This window comes from Mustela lutreola, chromosome 11, assembly GCF_030435805.1.
Source record: "Mustela lutreola isolate mMusLut2 chromosome 11, mMusLut2.pri, whole genome shotgun sequence".
Taxonomy (NCBI): domain Eukaryota; kingdom Metazoa; phylum Chordata; class Mammalia; order Carnivora; family Mustelidae; genus Mustela; species Mustela lutreola.
In genome coordinates this window covers 35,870,257-35,894,238 of record NC_081300.1, presented here as the reverse complement: position 1 = coordinate 35,894,238, position 23,982 = coordinate 35,870,257, and the positions used below count along the sequence as shown (strand labels likewise).

At 44.1% G+C, this 23,982-nt stretch overlaps 1 protein-coding gene across 16 annotated transcripts in view; it reads left to right on the top strand.

Moving 5' to 3' along the window:
* The window catches only part of FHOD3 (formin homology 2 domain containing 3), a 458,821-nt gene that overhangs the window by 295,158 nt on the left and 139,681 nt on the right, over positions 1 to 23,982 (top strand). For all 16 annotated transcript variants that reach the window (XM_059139157.1, XM_059139159.1, XM_059139160.1 and 13 more), the window contains exons 9-10: positions 1,337 to 1,480; positions 18,843 to 19,093. In XM_059139157.1, the coding sequence (XP_058995140.1) occupies positions 1,337 to 1,480; positions 18,843 to 19,093 (395 nt within the window). The remainder of the gene's footprint in view (positions 1 to 1,336; positions 1,481 to 18,842; positions 19,094 to 23,982) is intronic.

Genomic DNA, 23,982 nt, shown 5'->3' with positions numbered 1-23,982 from the left:
ATCCTCTTCACTCAGCATTGAAAGGAAAAAGCCATGATTTGGGCCATGAATAGAGACATTCTTTCCAATTATTAATAGCCCCCAAATAGAGGCATTAGAAAAGTTGGTGCTGTGAATCGTTCTTAGGACAGTGTTGGTCTTTTCTGAGTTCAGAATAATTTTGAAATCCACATGGAGGGTTCCTGAAAGTGCAAAGACAATGAAATAGGGAGTAAAGACCCGTGTTTGGAATTCCAGGCCAGAATAATTTGTACAGAAGCAGGAGTGTGTGAGAAGAGGAGAGGTTGTCCCAGGTCTGCAGGAACTGCTTGTTCCCTCAGGCAAACCCTTTTCCTCCCTAGCCATCCTCTCATAAGATAAGGGCTTGCAGTAAATCACCTTGAGGGTCCTCTAGTTCTGAGCAGAAGGTCCATCTGAGAGAGATCATCCTTCTTTTAAGAGACATAGAATTCTAAGAGAAGTCAGCTCCTCACCCCACCCCCGTCCTGTACTTGGGTTATCCTTTCGTCTTGTGGTTGCTGCTTTGAAATTTCTCATGTTTTCCTAAATTTCTTAGACCAAGGGGAAGGCCTACCCAGTTGAAAGAAAAAGGAATCATTACATTGTTATAACGCCAGCTGTCGGGAGATTGGTCCTAACAGGAGTTTCTCATCATGGAGCGTGTTAGTTTTCTATTGCCGTATAACAAATTACCAGAAATTTAGCAGCTTAAAACAACACAGACTTATCATCTCACAGTTTCCATGGGACAGGCTCCAGGCACCGCCTAATCGGGTCCTCTGCTCAGAGTCTCACAAAGCTGTAGTCAAGGTATCGACCAGGACTGGAGTCTGGTCTGAGGCTTGGGATCCTCTTCCAAGCTTTTGTGGTTGTTGGCAGAGCTCATTTCCTTGCAGCTGGAGAACTTGTGGTGGCTTGCTGCTGCTTCGGGGCCAGCAGGGTCATCTCTCTCCTAGTCTCTGAGCTCCGGAAATGCCTAAACCTGCTTAAAAAACGGCCCACCTGATTAGGTCAGGCCCACCTAGAATAATCTTCCCTGTGATTAACTCAGAATCAGCTGCTTTGGGTGGTGAATATCTGTAAAATCCCTTCCCTGTGGTCATGTAATGTACTTCAGTGATGGGAGTGTCCTGCTTAGACTCAAGGAAGGGGATAATACAGAACCTATATACCAGGGTGGGTTTTGGGGGGTGCGTTCTGCTTACCACACTAAAGGAGTTTTTTCTCAAATGATCTGATCATCTGTCTTGGTTTGTCCCATATAGTTATAATGCTGGCTGCTGCCTAGCCTTGAGACAGTCCCCTAAAACATGTTCGTGTCCCATTCTTTCTTCAGACACTGTCGGGGTTGCCAGACCAGGACAGCTTCTATGATGTGGTGGACTGCCTGGAAGAGCTGGGCATTGCGGCTGTGTCCCAGCGGCACTTGAACAAGAAAGGGACGGACCTGGACTTGGTGGAGCAACTGAACATTTACGAGGTAACAGCATGAACCTTCTGGATGGCGTCGTACAGCTTGTCAGAGGCTGAGGTGGACACATTCTAGTCGCGTAGTTCTGAGCGAGGGGCAGCAGCATCCACAGCACACAGCAGCTTTACAGAAGGTAGGTTCTGGGGCTCCCCTGCCCCCAGACCTCCTGGATCGCAAGCTCAGAGAGCGCGCACAGCTGTCTGTGCGGTGGAAGCCTCTAGGCACTGCCGGTGCTCCCTCAAAGGCAAAATCCCCCAAAGGAGGAGGCACTCGGTCACTCGCTTACTGTTCAAGATACTACACAGCGTTTCCCTTTCCTCTCTGCTCTCTCTTGCCTCGTTATGGTGTTTTATTTGCTATTTAAGGCCCTTGTAAGGGAATAAAAATTTAAAATTTAAAATATTAGCATAGATTTTACCATCCATTTTTGTATTACACAATGCCAGTTCAAAATGCAACAGTAAGAGTATTTACCTTCCATGCAGAATCCTCTGCAATTTCCAGTTCCGAGCTCCTACAGGCCTGTGTATCTTGTTCCTATCAGAATGGTGGAAACACCATAGGGGACGAAGTCTGTTGTTATTTCACTTCTTGTCACGTGTTCCTTCGGTTAACCCTCTCCCTTCAGCTGGTGAGTAAGGAAGGGCTGAAAGGGAGAGTAACTGTGGGCTGCCTTATCTTTCCAGTTTTTCTACGTCATTTCAGCGTAAGTGGTTGGACAGTATAGCAGAGTAGCCCAGGTAAGAAAGGATGTGGTAGGACCCGTGGTTTGCCATCTCTGTGCATTCAAAGCCCCTTCTGTTTGCATGGAAGGCCTCTGGGCCTCCAGGGCTTAGTTACAAGGGAACACACTTAACCTTGTACTCATTTTGATTCTCCCTGAGTTCCCACGGACCGTGCAGCATTCAGCGCTCTGTGCTAACGCGTGCAAGGATTGGCACACGTGCCTGGTGCAACTTCTTCTCCTCCCATGCACATGTTCCCTTGTTCCATTGGACTTCACCTGTAAAACACAAATTAAGGGAGGCCTGGGTGGCTCAGTCAGTTAGGCATCTGACTCTCGATTTCAGCTCAAGTTGTGATAGCCGTGGGATCGAACCCATGTCGGGCTCTGACCTCAGCATGGAGTCTTCTTGTCCCTCTCCCTCTCCTCCCCACCCACCTGTGCTGCTCACACTCTCTCTCTCTCTCTCTCAAAAAATAAATTAAAAAAAAAACAACACCCAGAAACGTAAAGATAAAATTAATAAGAATTTCAAGCTAGCAAAAGAGTATTAAACCAAGCACAGAGCCCTACAGAGTGTGAGCATGGAGCCCTGCACAGTTGCACCTGTGTCCCATCCAGGAAGGTGGCCTTGATTTGAGTGACACCTCATGACTTTGTGGCCTTGTTGACTTGAGTTCATATCGTTCCCTGTGGGTTAGTTTTAAGCCAAATGCCCCCTTATTAAAATCACTTATCTGATGTGACTCTTGTCTGGACTCTGAGGGCTAGAGCACATCTTATGAGCTGTAAACCACATTCTTTATTGCTGATCCTCACTGTCCCCATTTCCCTTCTTGGCCTGAAGGGGGCAGAATCTGGAGCTCTGATTCCCCTCAGGTGTGTGACTAAACGGGAAAGCTAACTACTTTAGACACCTGCTTACCCATAAGAATGGGGTGAACTAGGCTATCCTTGAGGACTTTGTCCAGAATGTACTCATCATCCCCAAAAGAAACCCCATACCTATTAGCAGACACTCTTCATTTCTTCCTGCTCCCATACTGGATACTCCCAAACCACTAATTTACTCTCTCTCGGATTTGCCTTTTCTAGACATTTCCTATAAATGGGACCATACAACATGTGACTTTGGGGACTAGCTTTCACTTAACATGTTTTCAGGGTTCAGCCATATTTTAAGCATGTATCTGTCCTTCCTTTTTGTGTTAACGTTCCGTTGTTGGATAGCACCACATTTTGATGATCTGTTCATCACTGGATGGACGTTTGGGTTATTTCCATTTGGGGGGGCAGCTATGAATAATGTTGCTATGAACATCTGTGTACAGGCTTCTGTGTGGACATCTACTTTCAGTTCTCTTGGCTATATATCTAAAGAGTAAAACTGCTGGTCATAATGGTAACTGGACGCATAGCTCTTTGAGAGACCCCCAGACTGTTTTCCACAGAGGTTGCCCCAAGGGTTCCAACTTGTTTTCATCTTCCTCAATGTTTATTACTGTCCTTGTTTAGAAATCACAGCCATCCCAGTGGGTGTGAAGTGGTACACATTTTGGCTGTGATTTGCATTTCCCCAGTGACCAATGATGTTGAGCCTCTTCTTTCCTTGTGCCTGTTGGCCATTTTTCTATTCTTTTTGTGGAGATGTGTCTGTTCAGATCCTTTGCCTATTTTTAAATTGGGTTGTTTTGTTACTCCTGAACTGTAAGGATTCTTAATGTATTCTGGATACTAGATCCTTATCAAATATAAATTTTCATGTATATTTCTCAGTATAAGGGTTGTATTGTTCTACTTCTGACCTAACTGATCAGTTTTATTCATAGTGATATATAGTTTTTATCTTTCCTTTTTCCACTTGTAAAAATGATGTACTTGTTGAGGAATATATAAGTGTAAGAGGAAAAAAAAAATCACCCATGATTTTAACCACTAACCGTGGTTAACATTTTGATCCATTTTTCTAGCCTTTTTTGTATACTAGGTGTATGTTCTTAACTATGGAGATAATTGTCTTTATACGGTGTTGTGTACTGAATCTTTACTGGTAAATATGTTGGAGCCGGGTGTTTTTGGTCATTAAATCTTCAAGAACTTAATTTATTAGGGACACAACATTCTGTCCGTATGCATGTACCATAATATAGCCAATCTCCGTTTTTTCAGATTTGAATTATTTCCAAACTCTTTGCGATTGGAAATGCTGTTATGACGGACAGCTTTATTCATAAACTTGTGTGCATGGGTAGAGCTCTTGGAGGGATATCTCCCAGTTAAGAGCCTCCATTGGGATTTTACTGGATAGAAGTGGAGAGACTGACATGTAATTCACTATCTGCTGTAAGTCATTGTCATAAAAAGTGACCAATGAGGTACAGAACAGAATTATCTTTATGTGATCTTAGGAGAGATCAGAAGAAGCTGAACCAGAGATACTTGTTATCAGAGCTTAAAGCTTCCCATAACTACCCAGCAGGCCTATTCCTTGTGTCCCCGCTCTGGGCATCTTCTCCAGCTGAAACTCTTTCCCCCGGGTATCTGTTCTGATTTATGTGTGTCGTTATCACTGGCACGTGGTGTTGGAAAGCCAGTGGATGGTGGAGGGCCATATTCTTATGGCTCGTAAATGAAAGGTTCACGTAAGAATACCAGAGATGGAGAAGGAAGAAACTAAACACAGTCGGCTTACAGGAAAGTGAAAGGTGGATTTTTCCCAGTACAGATACTTTCTTACCTTAGCTCCTTTCCACCTGATCGGAACTCCCATCTCTGAGACTGCTCACCCCGAGGCTTACAGGAACACAGCTTTGGATTCTTTGTAATCAATATATATTGGAAGATGGCATAATGCAGGTAAATTTCCCATTAGTGAACCAGGAGAGAATTATGAAAAGTGGCCTGGATACCTACTCCAGGAATCTGTGTTTGTTTCAGGCTGCACCTGAGCCTACCTGATTCTCAAGCTACCTCCTCATCCCCTTCACACCAACTTGTTCTAAGGTGTTCTCCACTCATTACCTTCTTTTATCAAATTGCATTTGCTTCATACATTTAGCACCAAGGTTATGTCGTTCACAAATATAGCATCTATGTTTTATTTAAAGAATAAAACAAATGCCTGTTGTGATGGTTAATTTTATGTGTCAACTTGGCTAGGCCACAAGGTGCTCAGATAATTGGTCTAGGTCTAGAATGATTCTAGGTGTGTCTGTGAGGAGGTTTCTGGATGAGGTGAAGACCTGAGTTGACTGAGTCCAGAAGTTTGCCTTGCCAGTGTGGACAGGTCTCATCCAGTCTGTTGAGTGGAACAAATTCTCTCTGCCTGATGGTAACGAGCTGGGACATGGGTTGCCTACTACCTTTGAACTCCCTCTGAGCCTAACCCTGTTGGTTCTCAGGCCTTTGGACAGCCAATCGTGGGTCTTGTTAGCCTCCACAATCACGAGAGCCAATTCTTTATAATAAATCTTCACATTTATCCTATTTATTGAGTTTCTCTGGAGAATCCTGACTGGCACCCTCCTGTATTTAAGAATCAGGACATTACCAGGAACTCAGAAGTGTCTTTTGTAGCCCTCCCTGGTGTTATCCACTAGCCTCAGCACTATTCTTTTATTTATACTTTTACCCAAAAATCACTTATTCTGTGAGCACGCAAAGGCTCAGATTCTCAAATCAGTTGACAGATCAGAGATCTTGTTACCTAGCTGTGCTAATCTAGTTATGCTAATAATTTCAAGAATACAGACTTAAGAGATGCAGAGGGACCAAGGAGGGGTCTGTCTTAGCTCTTTTGGTCATGGCTCAGACGTGTGCTCTTAGACCCAGAATAGGAGAGGTCTCCAAGTGTGGGGTCACAGGTCCCCCCTGCCCGGTGAGTAACATTCTCTTACAAGATATCTCTACTTCATAGCTCAGAGAGTCGTGGCTGATGAGGCCATCAATCTATACTTACTTACCACAGGTAACCCGTAACCAGGTGACCCTTAGCCAGTCCTGTCCTGGTAAGGGCTTTCCAGAAACAAGAGCTCTCATTTTAACAAGTATCACTAGGCTGTTTATTAAGTAGGCTGGTTATCAGCATACTTAACAAAAGACTAGAAGTGGTCACTTGCCTTTTTTCTTTCTCCAGAGGCACTGGTCAGTAAAAGGAGTAAAGAGGTCACAGGCCAGCTGTTTTAACTCCTTCCTCCCAGTCTGGATCCCTAAACAACATATGTTTAATTATGTCTGTTCTCAAACTTTTTATAAAGGGAAATATATCATTTGTACCCTTTTATAGTTTTCTCATTTGATTGTTGTTTTTAAACCTACCCATGTTGCGGCACTTGAGTGGCTCAGTCATCTAAGTGTCTACAGACTCTTAATTCAGCTCAGGTCAGGATCTCAGGGTCGTGAGCCCAAGCACTGTGCTGGAATCGCCTTAAAAAACAAAAAAAAAAAACAAAAAAAACACAAAACCCAAAAATCTACCCATGTTATTGTATGGTGTACTCACTTACTCATTTTACTGCTGGTGAATGTATGACAGTTTATTTACCCGCTGTTCTCATAATGGATGTCGGTTGGTTTGTGGTGTTGTTGCCCTGACAGTGTTGCTGTTGAGTCTTCTTGGACTTTCCTCTTTGTGTGTATATGCAATACTTTTTTGTGTAAGTATTAGTTTTATTCTTGCTTTATAAAAAATATTTATTTTTTTCCGATGTTCTGTTTCTTCCTTTTTTTGTTATGTTAATCACCATACAGTACTTCATTAGTTTTTGATGTAGTGTTCCATGATTCATTGTTTGCATATAACACCCAGTGCTCCCTGCAGTACATGCCCTCCTTAATACCCACCATTGGGCTCACCGATCTCCCCACCCGCTTCCCCTCTAAAACTCTCAGTTTGTTTCTCAGAATCCACACTCTCTCATGGTTGCTCTCCCCCTTGGATTTCCCCTCCTTCATTTTTCCCTTCCTTCCCCTCATGGCCTCCATGCTATTCCTTATCTTCCACAAGTAAGTGAAACCATATGATAAGTGACTTTCTCTGCTTGACTTATTTCACTCAGCATAATCTCTTCCAGTCCCATCCATGTTGATGCAAAAGTTGGTTATTCATCCTTTCTGATGGCTGAGTAATATTCAACTGTGTATATGGACCACATCTCCTTTATCCATTCGTCCGTTGAAGGGCATCTTGGCTCTTTTCCCGGTTTGGCTACTGTGGACATTGCTGCTATGAACACTGGGGTGCACATAGTCTTTCTTTTCGCTACATCTGTATCTTTGGGGTAAATACCCAAGTACTGCAATTGCTGGGTCATAGGGTAGCTCTATTTTCAATCTGTAGTAAATAAATGTTCAACATTTGCAAACCAATCAGTGTGGTAGAACAAATTAATAAGAGAAAAGAGAAGAATCACATGGTCCTCTCAATTGATACAGAAAAAGCATTTGACAAAATACAGCATCCTTTCCTGATTAAAACTCTTCAGAGTATAGGGGTAGAGGGAACATACCTCAATTTGATAAAATCCATCTATGAAAAACCCATAGCAAATACCATTCTCAATGGGGAAAAACTGAGAGCCTTTCCCTTAAGATCAGGAACACGACAAGGATGCCCACTCTCACTTTATAAAAATACTTAGAAATGTTTGTCCTCTCTGATGATTTGCTAGAATTCCCTTAGAGAACTGTGTGGGCCTGTGAAGAGGAGTGCGTCTGTATGTGCGTGTGTGTGTCTGCATGCATGGACTGGTGAGGGCAGGAGAATATCTTTGGCAACTCTGTATCTTTACTGGGATCAATTTTGCTAAATTATATTTTACTAGGAAATCATTCATTTCTTTTGGATTTTAAGTGGATAAACAATGAGACATATAATCTCCTATGAATGTTTTTAACTTTCTCTATGTCAGTGGATATATTCCCTTTGATATTTTGTAATTTTTGTTTGTAATTCTAGATAAAGTAGTAGTTTTGTCTATTTTGTTGTTTTTTAAATAATAATTTTGACATATATGATTTGCACTGCTTTTCTGTTTGCAACTCAATATTTTTTATTTCTTTTTAAAGATTTATTTATTTGTTTTGAGAGAGAGCAAGAATGCAGGGAGGAGAGGCAGAGAGAAAGCAAGAATCTCAAGCAGACTCCCCACTGAATGTGGCCCAGAGCCCAGCATGGGGCTCTATCTCACCACCCTGAGATAATGACCTGAGCCAAAGTCAAGAGTCAAACTCTCAACCTACTGAGCTTCCCAGGGGCCCTCAATGATTGTTTTTAAAATTGAGGTACAGTTGACATACAGTATCCTATTAGGTATACACCATAATGATTCAGTCATTTTATACATTATGAAATGGTCCCAGGATAAGCCTACTTATCTTCCACTGTACAAATTTATTACAATATTATTGACCATATTCCCTATGCTGTACATTACATCTCCATGACTTATTTATTTTATAACTCCAAGTTTATACCCCTTAATCCCTTTCATATATTTCCCCCACCCTCTGAGCCCATCCTTACTCTGGTAACAGCTTGTTCCTTGTATCTATGAGCCTGTTTTGTTGTTTTGTTTTTTTCACATTCCACATATAAGTGAAATAATATGGTATCTGTCTTTCTCTGTTGGACTTATTTCACTTAGCATTATACCTTCTCGGTCCACCCATGTTGTTGCAAATAGCAAGATTTCATTCTGCTTTATGGCTAAGTAATAGTCCATTGTGTGTATATACCACATCTTCTTTATCCATTCATCTGTCAGTGGACACTCAGGTTGCTTCCATATCTTGGCTATTATAAATAAAACTGCAATAAACATAGGAGGGCCTATATCTCTTTTGAATTGGTATTTTCATTTTCTTTGGAGAAATACCCGGAAGTGGGATTGTTGGGTCAAGTGGTAGTTCTATTTGTAAATTTTTGAGGAATCTCTGTACTGTTCTCCATAGTACACCAACTTACATTCCCACCAACAGTGCACACGGCCTCCCATTTCCCCACATCTTCACCAACACATGTTATTTCTTGTCTTTTTGATAACAGCTGATTCCGACCAGTGTAAGGTGATATCTCGCTGTGGTTTTGATATGTTTCCCTGATGATTCATGATGCCGAGCATTTTTCATGTCTGCTGGCCATCTGTATGTTTTCTTTGGAAAAATGTTTAAGTCCTCTGTTCATTTTTTAATTGGGTTGTTTGGGAGTTCTGGAGTGTCTTGGTATATTTTGGATATTAACCCCTTACGGGATGTATAATTTGCAAACATCTTCTCCCATTCAGTAGGCTGCCTTTTTTGTTTTGTTGGTGGTTTCCTTCGCTGTACAAAGAGCTTTTTAGTTTGATGTAATCCCATTTGTTAATGTTTGTTTTTGTTCACCTTGCCTGAAGAGACTGGTCCGAAAAGATACTGTTGAGGATGATGTCCAAGAGCTGTTGATGTCCAAGAGATGTTCTTCTAGAAATTTTGTGGTTTGGGGTTTTATATTCAAGTCTTTTCTCCATTTTGAATTTATTTTTGTGCGTGATACAAGGAACTGGTCCAGTTTCATTTTTTTGCTTGTAGTCGTCCAGTTTCCCATCATAATTTATTGAAGAAACTGTCTTTTCCCCCACTGTATATTGCTGCCTCCTTTGTCAGAGGTTTGTTGATGGCTTTATTTCTCTTCTATTGATCTATGTATCTGTGTTTGTGCCAGTATCATACTGTTTTGATTACTATAGCCTTGTAGTAGAGTTTGAAATCAGGGAGTATGATAACTCCAGCTTTGTTTTTTCTTTCTCCAGATTGCTTTGACTATTTGGGGTCTTTGCGGTTCCATACAAATTTTAGGATTATTTGTTCAACTTTGGTGAAAATGCCATTGGTATTTTGATGGAGACTGCATTGAATCTTTAGATGACTTTGGGTAGAAGGGACATTTTAACAGTATTCTTCCAATCCAGCAGCATGGTATATCTTTCCGTTTATTTGTGTTGTCTTTAATTCCTTTCATCGGTGTTTTATAGTTTTTAGAACATAGGTTTTTCACTGCGTTGGTTAAATTGAATTCTAGGTATTTTTATGGATGTAATCATAAATGGGATTGTTATCTAATTTTTCTTTCTGATACCTCATTATTAGTATATAGAAACACAACCCATTTTGTGTATTAATTTTGTATGCTGTAACTTTACTGAATTCACTTATTAGTTCTAATTTTTTTTTTCCTTTTTGGTGGAGTCTTGAGGTGTTTATATAGTATCATGTCATCTATAAATAGTGACACTTTTATTACTTCTCCCTTTCCAGTTTAGAAGCCTTTTATTTCTTTTACTTGCCTAACTGCTGTGGCTGGGACTCCAAATACTATATTGATTAAAAGTGATGAGATCTCACATCCTTGTCTATTCCTGATCTTAGAGGAAAAGCTGTCAGCTTTTCACCTTTGAGTGTGATGTTAGTTCTGCCTTTTTTCTCTATGGCCTTTGTTATATTGAGGTATTTCCTTCTATACCTACCTTTTTAAGAATTTTCACCATAAATGGATATTGAATTTTTGTCAGATGCTTTTTCTGTACGAGCTGAGATGATCATATGATTTTTATCCTTTGTTAAGATGATGTATGCGGTTGATTGATATGTGGATGTTAAACCATCTTTGCATCCCTGGCATAAATCCCCCTTGAGGATGGTGTATGATCCTCTTAATGTATTGTTGAATTTGGTTTGCTAATATTTCGTTGAGGATTTTTGCAGTGATGTTCACTGGGGATATTACCCTGTAATGTGTGTGTGTGTGTGTGTGTGTGTGTGTGTGTGTGTGTGTGTTCTTTATCTGGTTTTGGTATCAAGGTAATGCTGGCCCCAGAAAATGAGTTTGGAGGTGTTCCTTCCTCTTCAATTTTTGCCTTTTAATTTTCTTCTTCTCTTTCAGTTTGCTTGTTGTTATTTTTCTAGTTTTTCGGATTGATTATTTATTTCATTTCCTTACTTTTTGTTAACCATCCTCATGTTCCTAGACTGTAACGCACTTGGCGATGATGTGTTCTTTTTTTAAAATATGGTGCTGGATTCTGTTTGTTACTACCTTATTTAGGAGTTGTACACGAGTACTCTTAAGTGTAAGACTGGCTTCCCCTCATCCTCCCCCCACCTCTTCTCTTCCTCTCCATCTCTTTCTATGCCCTTTTTATCAGGCGGGACATCACTGTTTCGCTAGCCTTTTGAAAGAATGATGCTAGTGTTTCTTAGGTGACTCTTGTGTGTTGCGTCTTGTGTATTTCTGGTGACTAAGCATACAATTGGCTCCAGGATAGCTCTCTGATCTTTCCTCCTCAGTGTCCTCCCTTGGGACCTTCTCTGACCTCCCTTGCAGCATTGGGGTTTCCTTATCAGACCTCCTCTCTCAGTCTGTGTGGCCTGTTTAGGTTCACCGAGTGAGCTCAGCCACTTTGGAGGCTGGCAGCTGATATTTGACCTTGAGCTTTTGCCAAGGCACGCCTGCTTCTCTGCCTGCTTCTCTTCTTGTGTTACATTCATTCATGGGGGCCTTTTTTCCCTCCTCTGCACCCTCCCCTCCCATTTAGAAATCTGATCGCTGACAACCTCATTTTCTTCTCCATTCCCCTAGCTCTGATCCTGTTGTTTCGTACCTGGATTATTATGATATCTTCTTCTCATTCATTTGTTCCTCAGCACCACTTCATTGAGCACCTACTATGTTCCAGGCCCTATTCCAGACCCCAGGACATAGCAGCGAGCTAGATGGATATGCTCATTGCCTTCAGGGAGTGCATCCTCTCACAGGGTGCAGACAGTGGCCAAGTGCATGAATATACTGAGAATTGGAAGCTCCGAACATGTTGATGGAGAGAGGCAGGATGAAGTAGGGGTGAGAAAGTGAGGCAGGGGCAGGGAAGACGGCTTCTGAGAAGAGGGCCTGAAGAAAGATAGTGATGGAGGGCAAAGCAGGGGAGGAGCTCTGGCTTGGCAGGAACGAAGGGTAAAAAAGAGGTTGGTGTGACCAGAGGGGTCAGGGGCTGGGAAAGCAACATGACCTGAGCCTGCGAGGCTGGCGTCCTGCAGGGGCTGCATCCCAGGGAGGCCTCTCTGTTTTCTCCACTGGCCCAATTCCCAGCAACAGAAGAAAGGATCCTCCTGACAGTCAGATCTGACTATGCCATTCTTCTGTTTGAGAGAACAAACTCTCAAGTAAGCAGATGAGTGAATGAATACATGAGAAGACTTTTCTGTGGCCAGCAGGATGGAGCCCAGATACCTTGAGTTGTTATAGGGACCTACATTATCCGTAGCCTTTATAATCCTGTGGCCTTGTCTCTGGCCCCTCCTACGATGTCTCTGAAGTCCCCTCCTGTCTCTGGAACACAGAAGGCAGGTCTTTGCCGGGGAGAGCAGGGGGCTTTCCTTCATTCTCTCTTCTTTGCCTTGAGTTCTTCCTTCCTGTTCTCACAGTTGGCAAATTCCTACTCCTGTAGGGGTCACCATAGCTGTCGCCTTATCCACAAGACCTTCATGGCAAGATAAAAAAAGTTCCGGCTGCCTGTCCCCTCCTCTTTGCTCACAACTTAAGAGAACTCACTATGACCCTACCTCGGACTGAGCAGTCCTCAGGACAGACTTGTCTGTCAGTCTTCCTTTGAGCTGCTACTCTGAGGCATGTCCCATTTCTCTCTTTGGCCCCAGGACCCAGCAGTGTGCCTATCAACAGTAGACATTCAGTAAGTACTCAAATGAAGGTCCCTTTTAAATATCACTTGTTTTATGGACTGCATTTGCCACATGCCCAGTTGAAGAATGGGTATGATTTAATCAGAATGCAGCTATCTTAAAGGAAAGATGCCTTGAGTGATACCTCAAGGGGACAGCTCAATGCTTGAGATACTGGGCAGAGTCAGGGTTTTTATTCCTTTCTGAAAGTGAATGTTTTGAAAAATATTTACTGCCACAGGACAACTAAGTTCAGTATCTGCAGGGACAGCAAGGAGATGTATATGCAGAGCCAGCCTTTTCCTCACAAAAAACTATGAATGTTTTCATGTAATTGTAGAGAACGTGGTTGGGCTTCTAGAATTCTTCCTAATAGTGAAGAATGTCTGGTGACCACATGTCCTGGACTTTCTGGGGACAGGCCCAATTCCATGTAATTTAAATCCATTTCAGAGAGGTGTTTAATTCCTGTTTAATTAAATTCATTTTAATTGTTACAGCTCTATGTAAGTTTTCAAATACAGAAATTCAGGATTCAAAATACAAAATCTTTTGTCAGATTCTATGTTCTAAGTTTTGATTCTAAAAATGTGGTCCTGGTAATGGAAAAGCATATTAAGGCTGGAGACTTTGGGGGTGGGAGTGTGATAATGTGATTTATTTTAAGAAATATGTATTTGGTCATTATCCTCATTTCTGGCTCACAGCTCCCCAAACCCTTGTAATTTCCCAAGTGTAAAGAGTGATAAAGGCATACTTTGTTATGTTAGTGAGGTGGCTTTTGGAAAGCACTTAACAGTGGGGACTGGTTGCCAAAGGAGGACCAGCGATGTGATGAAGTGGTTGGAATTTTCAGTCCCAAACCTTGACCCTCTGGGGCTGGAGGGGTGGAGGTTGGATCAGCCAATGGCCCATGACTTGTCAATCATGGCTACATCATGAAGCCTCCATAAAAACCCAAGAGGACAGCTCTTGGGTCTACTATGGAGAACTTTCAATCTTGGGGAAGCAGAATGCTCCCACATTCCACCAAGTTCCATGAGGACAGAAGCTCCTTTGTTTGGGAACTTGCCCTATATATCTCTGAATCTGGCTGCTGATTCATATTTTTTATCCTACCATTTAATAACCTGGTCAATGTAAGTATTTCCCTGAGTTCTGTGAGCCACGCCAGCAAATTCATTGAACCTAAGGAGGAGGTTGTTGGACCCTCCAATGTGGTTGGTCAGAAGCGTAGGTAAGAGCCTGGAGCTTGCAACTGGCTTCTGACTTGGGGTGGGAGGCAGTGGGGCAGTCCTGTAGAACTGAACTCTTAACCTAGAATATTTGATGCTGGCTCTGGGTAGATAGTGTCAGAACTGAGTTGAGTTGAGTTTAACTCTTAGACACTCTGCAGATGTCCAAGAATTGCTTGACCCCCTGTGTTGGAATTGGATCCAGAGACCCTGAAAGAGAGGGGTTGCTATGAATGTTAGGGATCATTAACTAATAAGTCCAATCTCTTAAAGTCCTCTCATATCATAGGTGATTTTTAAAATGTATGTCCATTCCCATTGCCACATAGCCAGCAAGCCAAAAACAGTGACCTAATACAGCAATTTTGCTCATGATTCTGTGATTCCGACATTTGGGCCTGGTTCAGCCTAGAGTCTCATGCTGCTGCAGTTATCTGGTGGCTTGACTGGGGCTGCGTGTTCTAAGATGGCCTCATTCACTTGGTTTGGCTTTGGGTGCTGACTCTTGGCTGGGCTATGTATCTTTAGTGGGCTAGCCCACACCTCTTCACATGGTAGCAGCATTTTAGAAGGGCCAGCCCCAATGTGCAAACACCTTTTAAGCCTTGTTTGCCTCATGTTTGCTGATGTCCCATTGGCCAAAGCAAGTCCCATGGAAAATGGCCTCAGTGTAGAGGGGTGGGTGCACAAGAACGAGGAAACGGAGGCATGGCTCTCTGGGAACCCAGTGCTGTGACCATCTCCTACAAGCTGCCATTGGCATAGTTGCTTCTTGATTAAGAAGCAACTATGATTGATTGATTATCTTGATTAAGAAGCAAGTTCTTGATTAAGAAGCAATCCTCTTAAGGATTAAGAGGAAGGTGTGAGATAGCAGTACGGAGAAAGTGTATCTCTTATGCAATGGTGGCTGCCTGTCCCAATGGTAGTAGTAATATAATGATATAAACTCAAAGAAATGTGGTAGCTTTTGACTTCCATCAAAAAGGTTCACATTGGGAGCACCTGGGTGGCTCAGTGGGTTAAGCGTCTGCCTTCGACTCGGGTCATGATCTCAGGGTCCTGGGATCAAGCCTCACATGGGTCTCTCTGCTCAGCAGGGAGCCTGCTCCCCCCGCCCCCGCCTGCCTTTCTGTCTACTTGTAATCTCTCTCTCTCTCTGTCAAATAAATAAATAAAAATATTTTTTAAAAAAAGGTTCACATTGTTGGATAGTTGATGGTATTAAAAAATTAGTTTAAGTGGAACCGTGTTATAATGGTTATGGTTTTTAAAAATCCTTATCTTTTAGGGATATATACTAAAATAGTTACAGATGAAATGCTATGATTCGGGATTTACTTTGAAGTAAAGTCTGGGCTTGGGGGCAGGGAGTGACGTATGAAATAACACAAACCTGGATGGGGTTGGTACTTGTTGGACTCTCAGGGGTGATGAACCCATTGCAGTCTTCACAGGCTCTCTCATACTTTGCGTATGTTTGAAAATTTCCATAATAAAAACTTGAAAAGAGCATCTCGATCATTCTCCGGCCTCAGCAGTGGATGGAAGCGGTTACATCGGCCTACACTGCTTCTAATCGCTTTCCTAGTAAGGTGGGGGTAGAGTATGCGAGCACTCAGTGCCGGATTGAGAAACCGTTTGTTCTGGGTGTTAGCGTATAGACAGTGTTCTACATTTAATTAAAAGAATTAGAAGGTGTTTGCTGAGGGGCCGGGGAAGTGAAATGCTTCCTCATTAGGGAGAGACGAGAGAGTCCCTGGGACATGGTTGAGCTCATCTTGGGTTTGGTGGAGGACGCCTGTTGCACATGTAGTTAATTAGATCTGACACCAGAGATTTGGAGGAAGAGGCGTGGCAAGCACTGTTCTCTCCAGCTCTTGGCCAGCTCTGCACGTTCTTGACTAATTTGTCGTGCTCCCTAGAATCTAAATAAATGGGCACTCCCACCATATCCTTGCATGGGAAAGGAAAGCCTCTCTTCCTGTCTCTGGTGGATATTGGTGACTCTACGTTTCTTCTTGTAAAAACAAAATCATGAGTGAACACCAGTCCTGAATTTTATGTCATACAGTTGCTCGCAGTGAGGCCTAAAGAGGACATTGAACTGACTGGGATTCTGAGCTCTGTGTGTACCCTTCTGTGTGCCCCTTTCTTTCTTTTTAAGAGATAGATGTTTTGCTGAGGTTCTGAACTTTAGAAGCCCCCATTAAAATTTGTTTTATGGGGTTTCTTTGATAATTTTTCCAGATTTTTCTTTTCATTTAAACTTCTTGATTGTCTCCATCTTCTCTGACAAAAGGCAGTTAAAGTGGGGTTTGGTCTGTGCTGTGTGCACAAAGCTTCTCTCTGAAAGGAGCTGTGAGAGGCATGCTATTTGATCCTTGGATCTCTGAGGTTAGACAAGGAATTAGAAATATCTGAACTCTACTTTATCTCCTAATCTTATCATTCCAAATGTGTGCTTAATAAGAAGCAGAATCAATACTTTGAGTCAGAATAAGTTCAAATGGTCTAGAATTTTATATCTCAAAAATGAGGAAAAACAATTGGTTAGAAATACTTTAAAATGCCATCCTTCGTTAGATATACAATCATTCTCCAACTTCTTCAGAGAATGCCATTTAAAGTGCTAACACGGAGATGATAAACGTGATTAACCAAATGCACCATTCCTTTCTTAGTTCCTGCAGTGATGTTGGAGGGGTGACCCCTAGGAAACGGACTTTCCAATGATCTTTTGCTTTAGTTTTTTCCGATGACATTTTATAACCATATCTTTTCTGAACTGTTATCAATTGTTACCTCAAACCTCCCAAAATTATGTCTGACTAGTAAATTCTGGGAGAATAAATAGTCAAAATATTATTAAATTGTCCTCCTATACCTGAGAGAGTGTTATAAAATGTATCCAGAACAAAGATGGCGTTTTCACTCAATAGATCTTACCCAAAAGCTAGAGCCGGAGGAAACTGGAGATGGGAGGAAGAAAGGGGGTGGTGTCCCCCTGTGAAACAGGCCAGCTGTCCCAGATGTTCATCCTTGGGAACCCGGATGAGGGTGGTCAACGTGGCCTTGACACAGTCAAGCTCACTTGGCTGGATGAGTACGGGGGCCCAAACCTGGGACATGGGGAACCCCTGATTTTGCACTAACTGTGGTTTTCTACAGACAGGTGATATGAAAACCATATTGCATGGTCAGCCAGTCTCGGTCTCTGTTCTCTACCCTGTCAGGACTGAGCTGTGAAATGTGACCAACAGCTCCTGCAGGGCCGGAGAACCGGCCTCTCTGGGGGTGCAGGACCATGGTACTCCTCAGTTGTGGAGTCAGAGACACTGCACTGCTGGACTTGGCTGGGACGGGTTCAGCCATGCCACTTCTGTGCAGTGAGGGGATTTGTGTCCATCCTGGGTCCCTGCATCTGACGGCCTTGCTTGGTTAAGGATGGACCTATTTATTGAATACCAGCCACTCATCTCTATAGAAGCTGTTCTTAAAGCAGTCCCACAAATGCAACACTGATATCCTTCCGGAGCGGGCTGGAGAAAAGGCAGCTGACTAGCTGCGGGTCTCAGCTGGCTGGAGAGCAGCACTCCAGCATGCAGGCGAGGTCTAGGCAGCCACAGCTTGTGCCCTGCCGGCTCTCCAGTTTTAGTGAGGGCGGGCACAGAGCCCACTTACGGGAGCTGGCGATGCAGGCGAGCATTGCCCCTGGCTGGGAAGAGTGGGCACGGGTAAGGAGGGAGCCACGGCAGAGCCCAGGCCGATGGCAGCAGCCCCCAAACCGAGGCTGCTGTAGAGCAGGACCCGGGACGGAGCGAGATTAAGAGATGGCCGAGCTGCGCCTGCGCAGAGGGTGCCAACTAGGAGCAGGACTAAAATACCCTTCGGGGGAGGGCAGAGGTCCGGGGGTGTGGTGCCAGCTGGCTCGGTTTCCCGCGGGAAGTTCAAAGTGGCCAAGTGTAAGGCAGTTATTCTCCTGGCCAAATATGCGTTACTTTTAAGAGGAGATTTAAAACAAAACAACGGCTTGAGAGGTGAGGTCTATCTCTGGTACGTATTTTTGTGACGAGCATATGTTGGCTCTCTTGTGTCACTTCAGGCTCCAACTGCACTCTGGGGACCAGGCCAGGGGGAGGGTAGCCCCCTCGCTGCAGTGCCGGGTCAGGCGCTGACCTCAGGCAGTCCGTGCTGCTGCAGGGCCCTCTGCGACAGATCCCCGGCTGAGGCCAGCTTCGCTCACCTGCCTCGGGTGGCTTTCGCCTCCAGCCAGAATCCTGGCTGTGCTGGGTCGGGAAGCGAGCTCAGGAATGATCAGGCACTGGAGGGCCCCCTGCGGCTGGGCTTCAGGACCCTTCCTTCTGGACCAGAGCAGAGCAAGGGGAGCCCGGAGAGCTGCAGCCTGGGAGAGGACAGTGCTGGGCTCCAGGGTAAAGAGCCTACTTACAGAGTCCTTTTCAGACCTACTCAGGATAGCTGTGGGCCTTTCCCTCTGCATTTGACTGGGAAAGTAAACAGCGGCAAGCCTCTTTCAGTTTGCAGACTGCACTCAGGCTCGCCTGTATTTGTGAAGATCTAGAGAAGCGGAGTTAGCAGGATGGAAAGAATGGAAAGTCTCCTTAGAGGGAGCCTGAAATGCAGACCACACCTAAGGTCTCGAAGAGGTTGTCACGTCTGACCTTGCGCTCTGCTTTTTCAGGTGGCACTGCGGCTGGAGGATGGTGATGAGAGCGCCGAGCCGCCTCCCAGCGGGCGCAGGGACCGCAGGAGGGCCAGCGTGTGCTCCGGTGGCGGTAGCGGCGGCGCGGGCGAGCAGCGAGGCCTGGACCGCCGGCGCAGCCGCAGGCACTCCTTGCAGAGCACCCAGAGTCCCCTGTCGGCCCCCACCAGTCCCTGTTCCCAGTCGGCTCCTGGCTTCAAGCACAGTCAAGTACGAGAGCACTGTGAAAAGTAAGCATCACCCCAGCCCTTGTGAGGGGTGTGAGGACCCCGGAGAGGTGGGAGGGGTCACAACCCCGCAGGGACCCACCACCCTGCCCTCCCTGCCAGCCACACAGTCTCTCCGGGCTTGCTCCCTGCCTCTTCTCTTTCCTTAAAACGTCACCCCCAGCGTCCCTTGGAACGTCCCCCTGGCAAGTTGGTCCTGGGGATAGGCATAGATTTGATCTTACCAAGCCCACGAGCTCTTCTTCACACATTTGTGCTTTGATAGTCCTATTTCGTTTAATATCTGTTCAGAAAATCTGTGCTTTATCAAATGGAAAAGAATCCAAAACACAAAACAACGTAGAAACAAATTGTGCACCATCCTGAGAATGTAAGATCCTAAGTCTTGAAATACTTGTAGCAATGCATAGTTGAGGGTGATTTTAGTTAAATAGAATAATCTGTTTGAATTAAATCGATAAAATATAGAAACATATATGTACATATACATTGCTTTATACTCATAGGGGTAGATAATATATGTAAATTTCAGGAAATGCTATTGCTATTGTTTTTTTTAATCATTTAGCAAACACTTTTATTGCTTATCTATTATAAGCCAGGGCTTTCTGATACAGTGGAGACATAAGGTATGCTCTCTGCCCTTCTCAGGCTCACATCTGGGCTGGGAGAAAGTAAGAATGAGGAAGGTAGATAGGAAGGAATAGAAAGGTTGATGATCTCATGAGAAATTAAATATACACACACACACACACACACACACACAAAGTAATAAATTTTGACAAAATCTATAGGAACTTAGAAATTGTTCTATAAAGCAGAGGGGCAGCCAAGTGGATGGACATGCTGTTCTGGGGTCTGGTCCACTGCTGTCTTCCTGAGTGAATGCTGTCCGTTCACAAGGATGATGGAGCTCTATGGACCCGTCCATGTCAGCCAGGTCCACCTGGACGGCCTGCTACACTGGTTTGCCAGTGCGTCCCCTCCTGCTGCTGGCACGTGGGAGCTCCGCTTACATCATTTAGCTGCAGCATTTTCTGTCATCATGGAAATCCATGTGGGAGCCACATGTAGGTCATGAGGCTGCCTGAAGTAGAAAATAACTCAGAATAAGTTAGGTGCTCTTAAGAGAGTGATCAAGTTATGTCCCTTCTTAAGGGAACACCCACCCTCGTCTTGAGAGATGCCCCGAGTAGTCTGGTACTCATAGGATCCCTGGAGGATGAGCTGACCATGCCTTGGGGTACCTCCTGTTACAGAAGGGGAGGAGGGCCTGAGTCTGAGAGTGATGTGCAAGCCCATCCGTATGGACACTCTTCTCTAGCACATAACTATCCACCTACAGATTGTTCTAAGGGTTTGTGTAGAACAAGCTCTATTATAATGGAAGGAAGATGAAAACTTCTAAAGAGACGGAGGAATGAGAAGGTCGGCTACGAACGTTGTGCCCCTTGTAGTCTATGATCTTCAAGAAACTTAGTGCTCAAAGACCATGTAATGTTCTCTTCAGCACTGCTGCTAGCTCGTGGCTTCGGAAATTAACATGGAGAGAAGTGTGTACAGTGGGCTGAAAATCTATATGTAAACCCAGCCCAGATGCATAGTCCTCTGGAGCCCTTATCCACAGCACTTGGTGTTTTCTTGTTCTGTCCGACTTATATCGTGTAGATTCCTGGTCTGTTTCTTGCTGTTATGCCTGTCAAAGGTGCCCATGTTGTAAGCTCAGGCAGCCATGCCTTGTGACAAGTTGGCAAGGGCGGCAGCAGCGGAGTGGACTATCCTGGGCAGAGCTGACAGTTTCAAGGTGCGGGGCTTGGCGGGATCTGGCACGGGAAGCTACACATGACAATTTGCACTCTTCTTGTCTCATTCTTTTCAAGTAGGACTGCATTTTCGTTTTACTGAAATGAGTGCATTGACGTAAATTTATAGCATTTATTTGAGAAGAACACACTTTCCCGTTTGTAAAGACAGATAACACTGTACAGATTGATTATGAGGTGGCTTTATCCATGAAGCCTGTTGGAGGGATTTTGCCCTCTGGCCCCAAAACAACAGTACAGTTTTGGCAGCGGTGGGAGTGGGATGGAAAGAAAGGGTGACGAGAAGCCGAATGGGAAATGATCCCAGCGTGCATAGCTTAGTCACCTGCTCCACATCTGTGCCTCCAAATGTGAGAATTTGGAGAATTTGGAGAATCAAGTAGTTCATTGTGTCAGACAACCCACAGCCCTTGAAAGACACAGAAGCGTGCCTGACCTAGACCGCTCTTCATCTATGGGAGCATTCTGGCCCTGCTCCCTGCTGACTTGTAGCAACATGCCTTGCATATGGCACATAGGAATTTTAGACTGGATTTTATAATTCTGACCCAACTAGTGCCAGTAGCTCTGAAAGGAAGATGATAGGAACATGTCAGAGGTTAGAGATTCATGTTCTCCCTAAAATGCGTATGGTATTCTCCACTAAAGTGGTCTTTTAATGTCATACAAAATTCTCACAGTGGTCCTCTGTAAGGTCTAGCAGGACAAGCATTTTCATCCTCATTTTACAAGTGAGAAGACAGAGGCTTCATGCCTTGTGATGAGCCCAGAACTAAGTTGCTGAGTTGTGGGTTAAACCCAAGTCTTTGGCCCTTGCCTTTCAGTGTCCAAAATCACGCAGAATCACTTCCCAACCCACCATCTCTAACCCTAGTCATTGAATGAGAAGAAATTTTATTTAAATACTATGTAGATATATTTTTTTGACGTAAATATAAAAATTCTTAGAGATGAAAAGGAGAAAATTTCAAAGTCTCCTTATGAGGTAAGCCTGCTGGGCTCTGTGCTTTATTCCAGTAAGGACTAAGACTCAAAGCACAGATTGGTTTGCTTTGGTTTCTTAAGAAATAGAACTCTACACTCAGCCTTTATCAAATAAGGGATAAGTTTATGGTTATGGGTCATCTGTCACCTAAAAGCATCTTTTTTTTTTCTTTGAATGAGAGCACATTAGTGCGAGGGGTAGCGGGGGGTGGGGGAAGGGACAGAGGAAGAAGGAGAGAGAGAATCTTAAGCAGGCTCCATGCCCAACGTGGAGCCCACGGGCTCTAACTCACAACCCTGAGATCATGACCTGAGCCTAAATCAAGAGTCACATGCTTAACCCACTGAGCCACCCGGTTGCTCCAAAAATGAAATCCAAAATGTAAGTGTAAAGATAAAGCTCATCATGGCATATGTAGTCACAAAAGATACTTTAAGGGGCACCTGAGTAACTCAGTCAGTTAAGCACCTGACTCTTAATTTTCGTCTCAGGTCATGATCTCAGGGTTGGGAGATTGAGCCCTTGCATTGGGCTCTGTGCTGGGTGTGGAGCCTGCTTCAGATTCTCTCTCTCCCTCTGCCCCTGGCTTCGTACCTCCTGTGCTTGTGTTTGCTCTCTCATTCTTTCTAAAAACAAAACAAAACAAACAAAACTTCATCTTTGTACTTCTGTCTTTGCCCTGGAAGGAAGAAAAATGTTGGTGCTTTCATTTTTTACCAATAAAAAAATTATTTTTAGCCTCGAATCAGCAAAAGAACCAGTATTTCTGGTTTAAATTACAAGTATATAATCTTAGGAGAAAAAAGTCTTAAAGCCTAGAGCAGGAGACCTTCCTATGAACTTCTAGGGCTCAGACCATCTCCTCTCTAGGGCACCCCATTCTATCCCTGAACTTTGTTTGTAAGGAGGGTCTTCTGATCTAAATGCACTCCACAATATTCTAGGTCTATTATTGCTTGATACTCTGTTACATGGATGAAATTTCCCCATAGTGTTTCCCTGTTCATCCTGGTTCTTCCCTCTGTCAGCACACACCAGGGCTTCTTCCTGCTCTGTATGTCAGTCTGATAATGAACATTGCATGTGACTTAATAATATAAAATCTTTCATCCTGCTGATTTCCACACAACCTTCCAACTCACGGAGGTAATTTTGACCTTGATTCAGTCACTAACGTTAACAGTTGTGTCATCCAGCCTTCAGCCCTGTGTATATTTTAATACACATGGAAGAGTGACCTGGCAGGTAGTTGATGATGTCAACCAGCTGGAAGCTGATGGCACAGAAGACTGCCATGTGCCCCAAAGGCAGGGGCTGGAAGCTTTCTCTGTCAGGGGCCAGGTAGTACATAGGTTAAGCTTTTCAGGTCAGACCTTCTGTGTTGCAACATTCAGTGGCATTCTGCCTCTCTAAAAGCAGCCAGAGACAGGTGAACAGATGAGCTTACTTGTATAAGGACACCAAGACTGGAATTTTCCACGTCATGAAATATTCTTCTGGTTTGTGTTTCAACCATTTAAAAATCTGAAAACTATCCTTAGCAGACAGACTCTATAAAAATAGGCAGTAAGCCCGATGTGGCCGCCATGCTATCCTTGGCTAGCCTCTGTTTTGAGGCGCTGGGTTTCTAGAGGGAGATTGGGAGGGAAATATCTGGAATAGGCAAAGAGGGGTCTGTGGAGTGTGAGGGAAGAGCCCATCATGCCGTAGGAGAGGACTGTAGGGAACAACGTGCTAAGTTCAGGTTGGGAGCAAGGAATAGTCCATGAAGACATTGAGACTATTGGGGATTTTGCTGAGTGCTGCTCCTAAGTTAAGGCACCGTGGATGGTTGAGGGGATTGGAAAAGGCAGGAGATGAGTTAGATGAGGGGACAAGCAGAGCCAGCGAGGAGAAGAGGATCTGGCTGTAAGTCCAGGAAAGGTGGGGCTGCTCCAGGATGTGGAAACAGCCTAGAATCAGTCCCCGTGTTCCATTATGGTTGTGGTTTCATCCCTCAGGACATCTGGCCGTGTCTAGACCCATGTTTGGTTTCCATATTCGGCACACGGAGTGCTATTGGCACCTGGTGGGTAGAGTCCAGG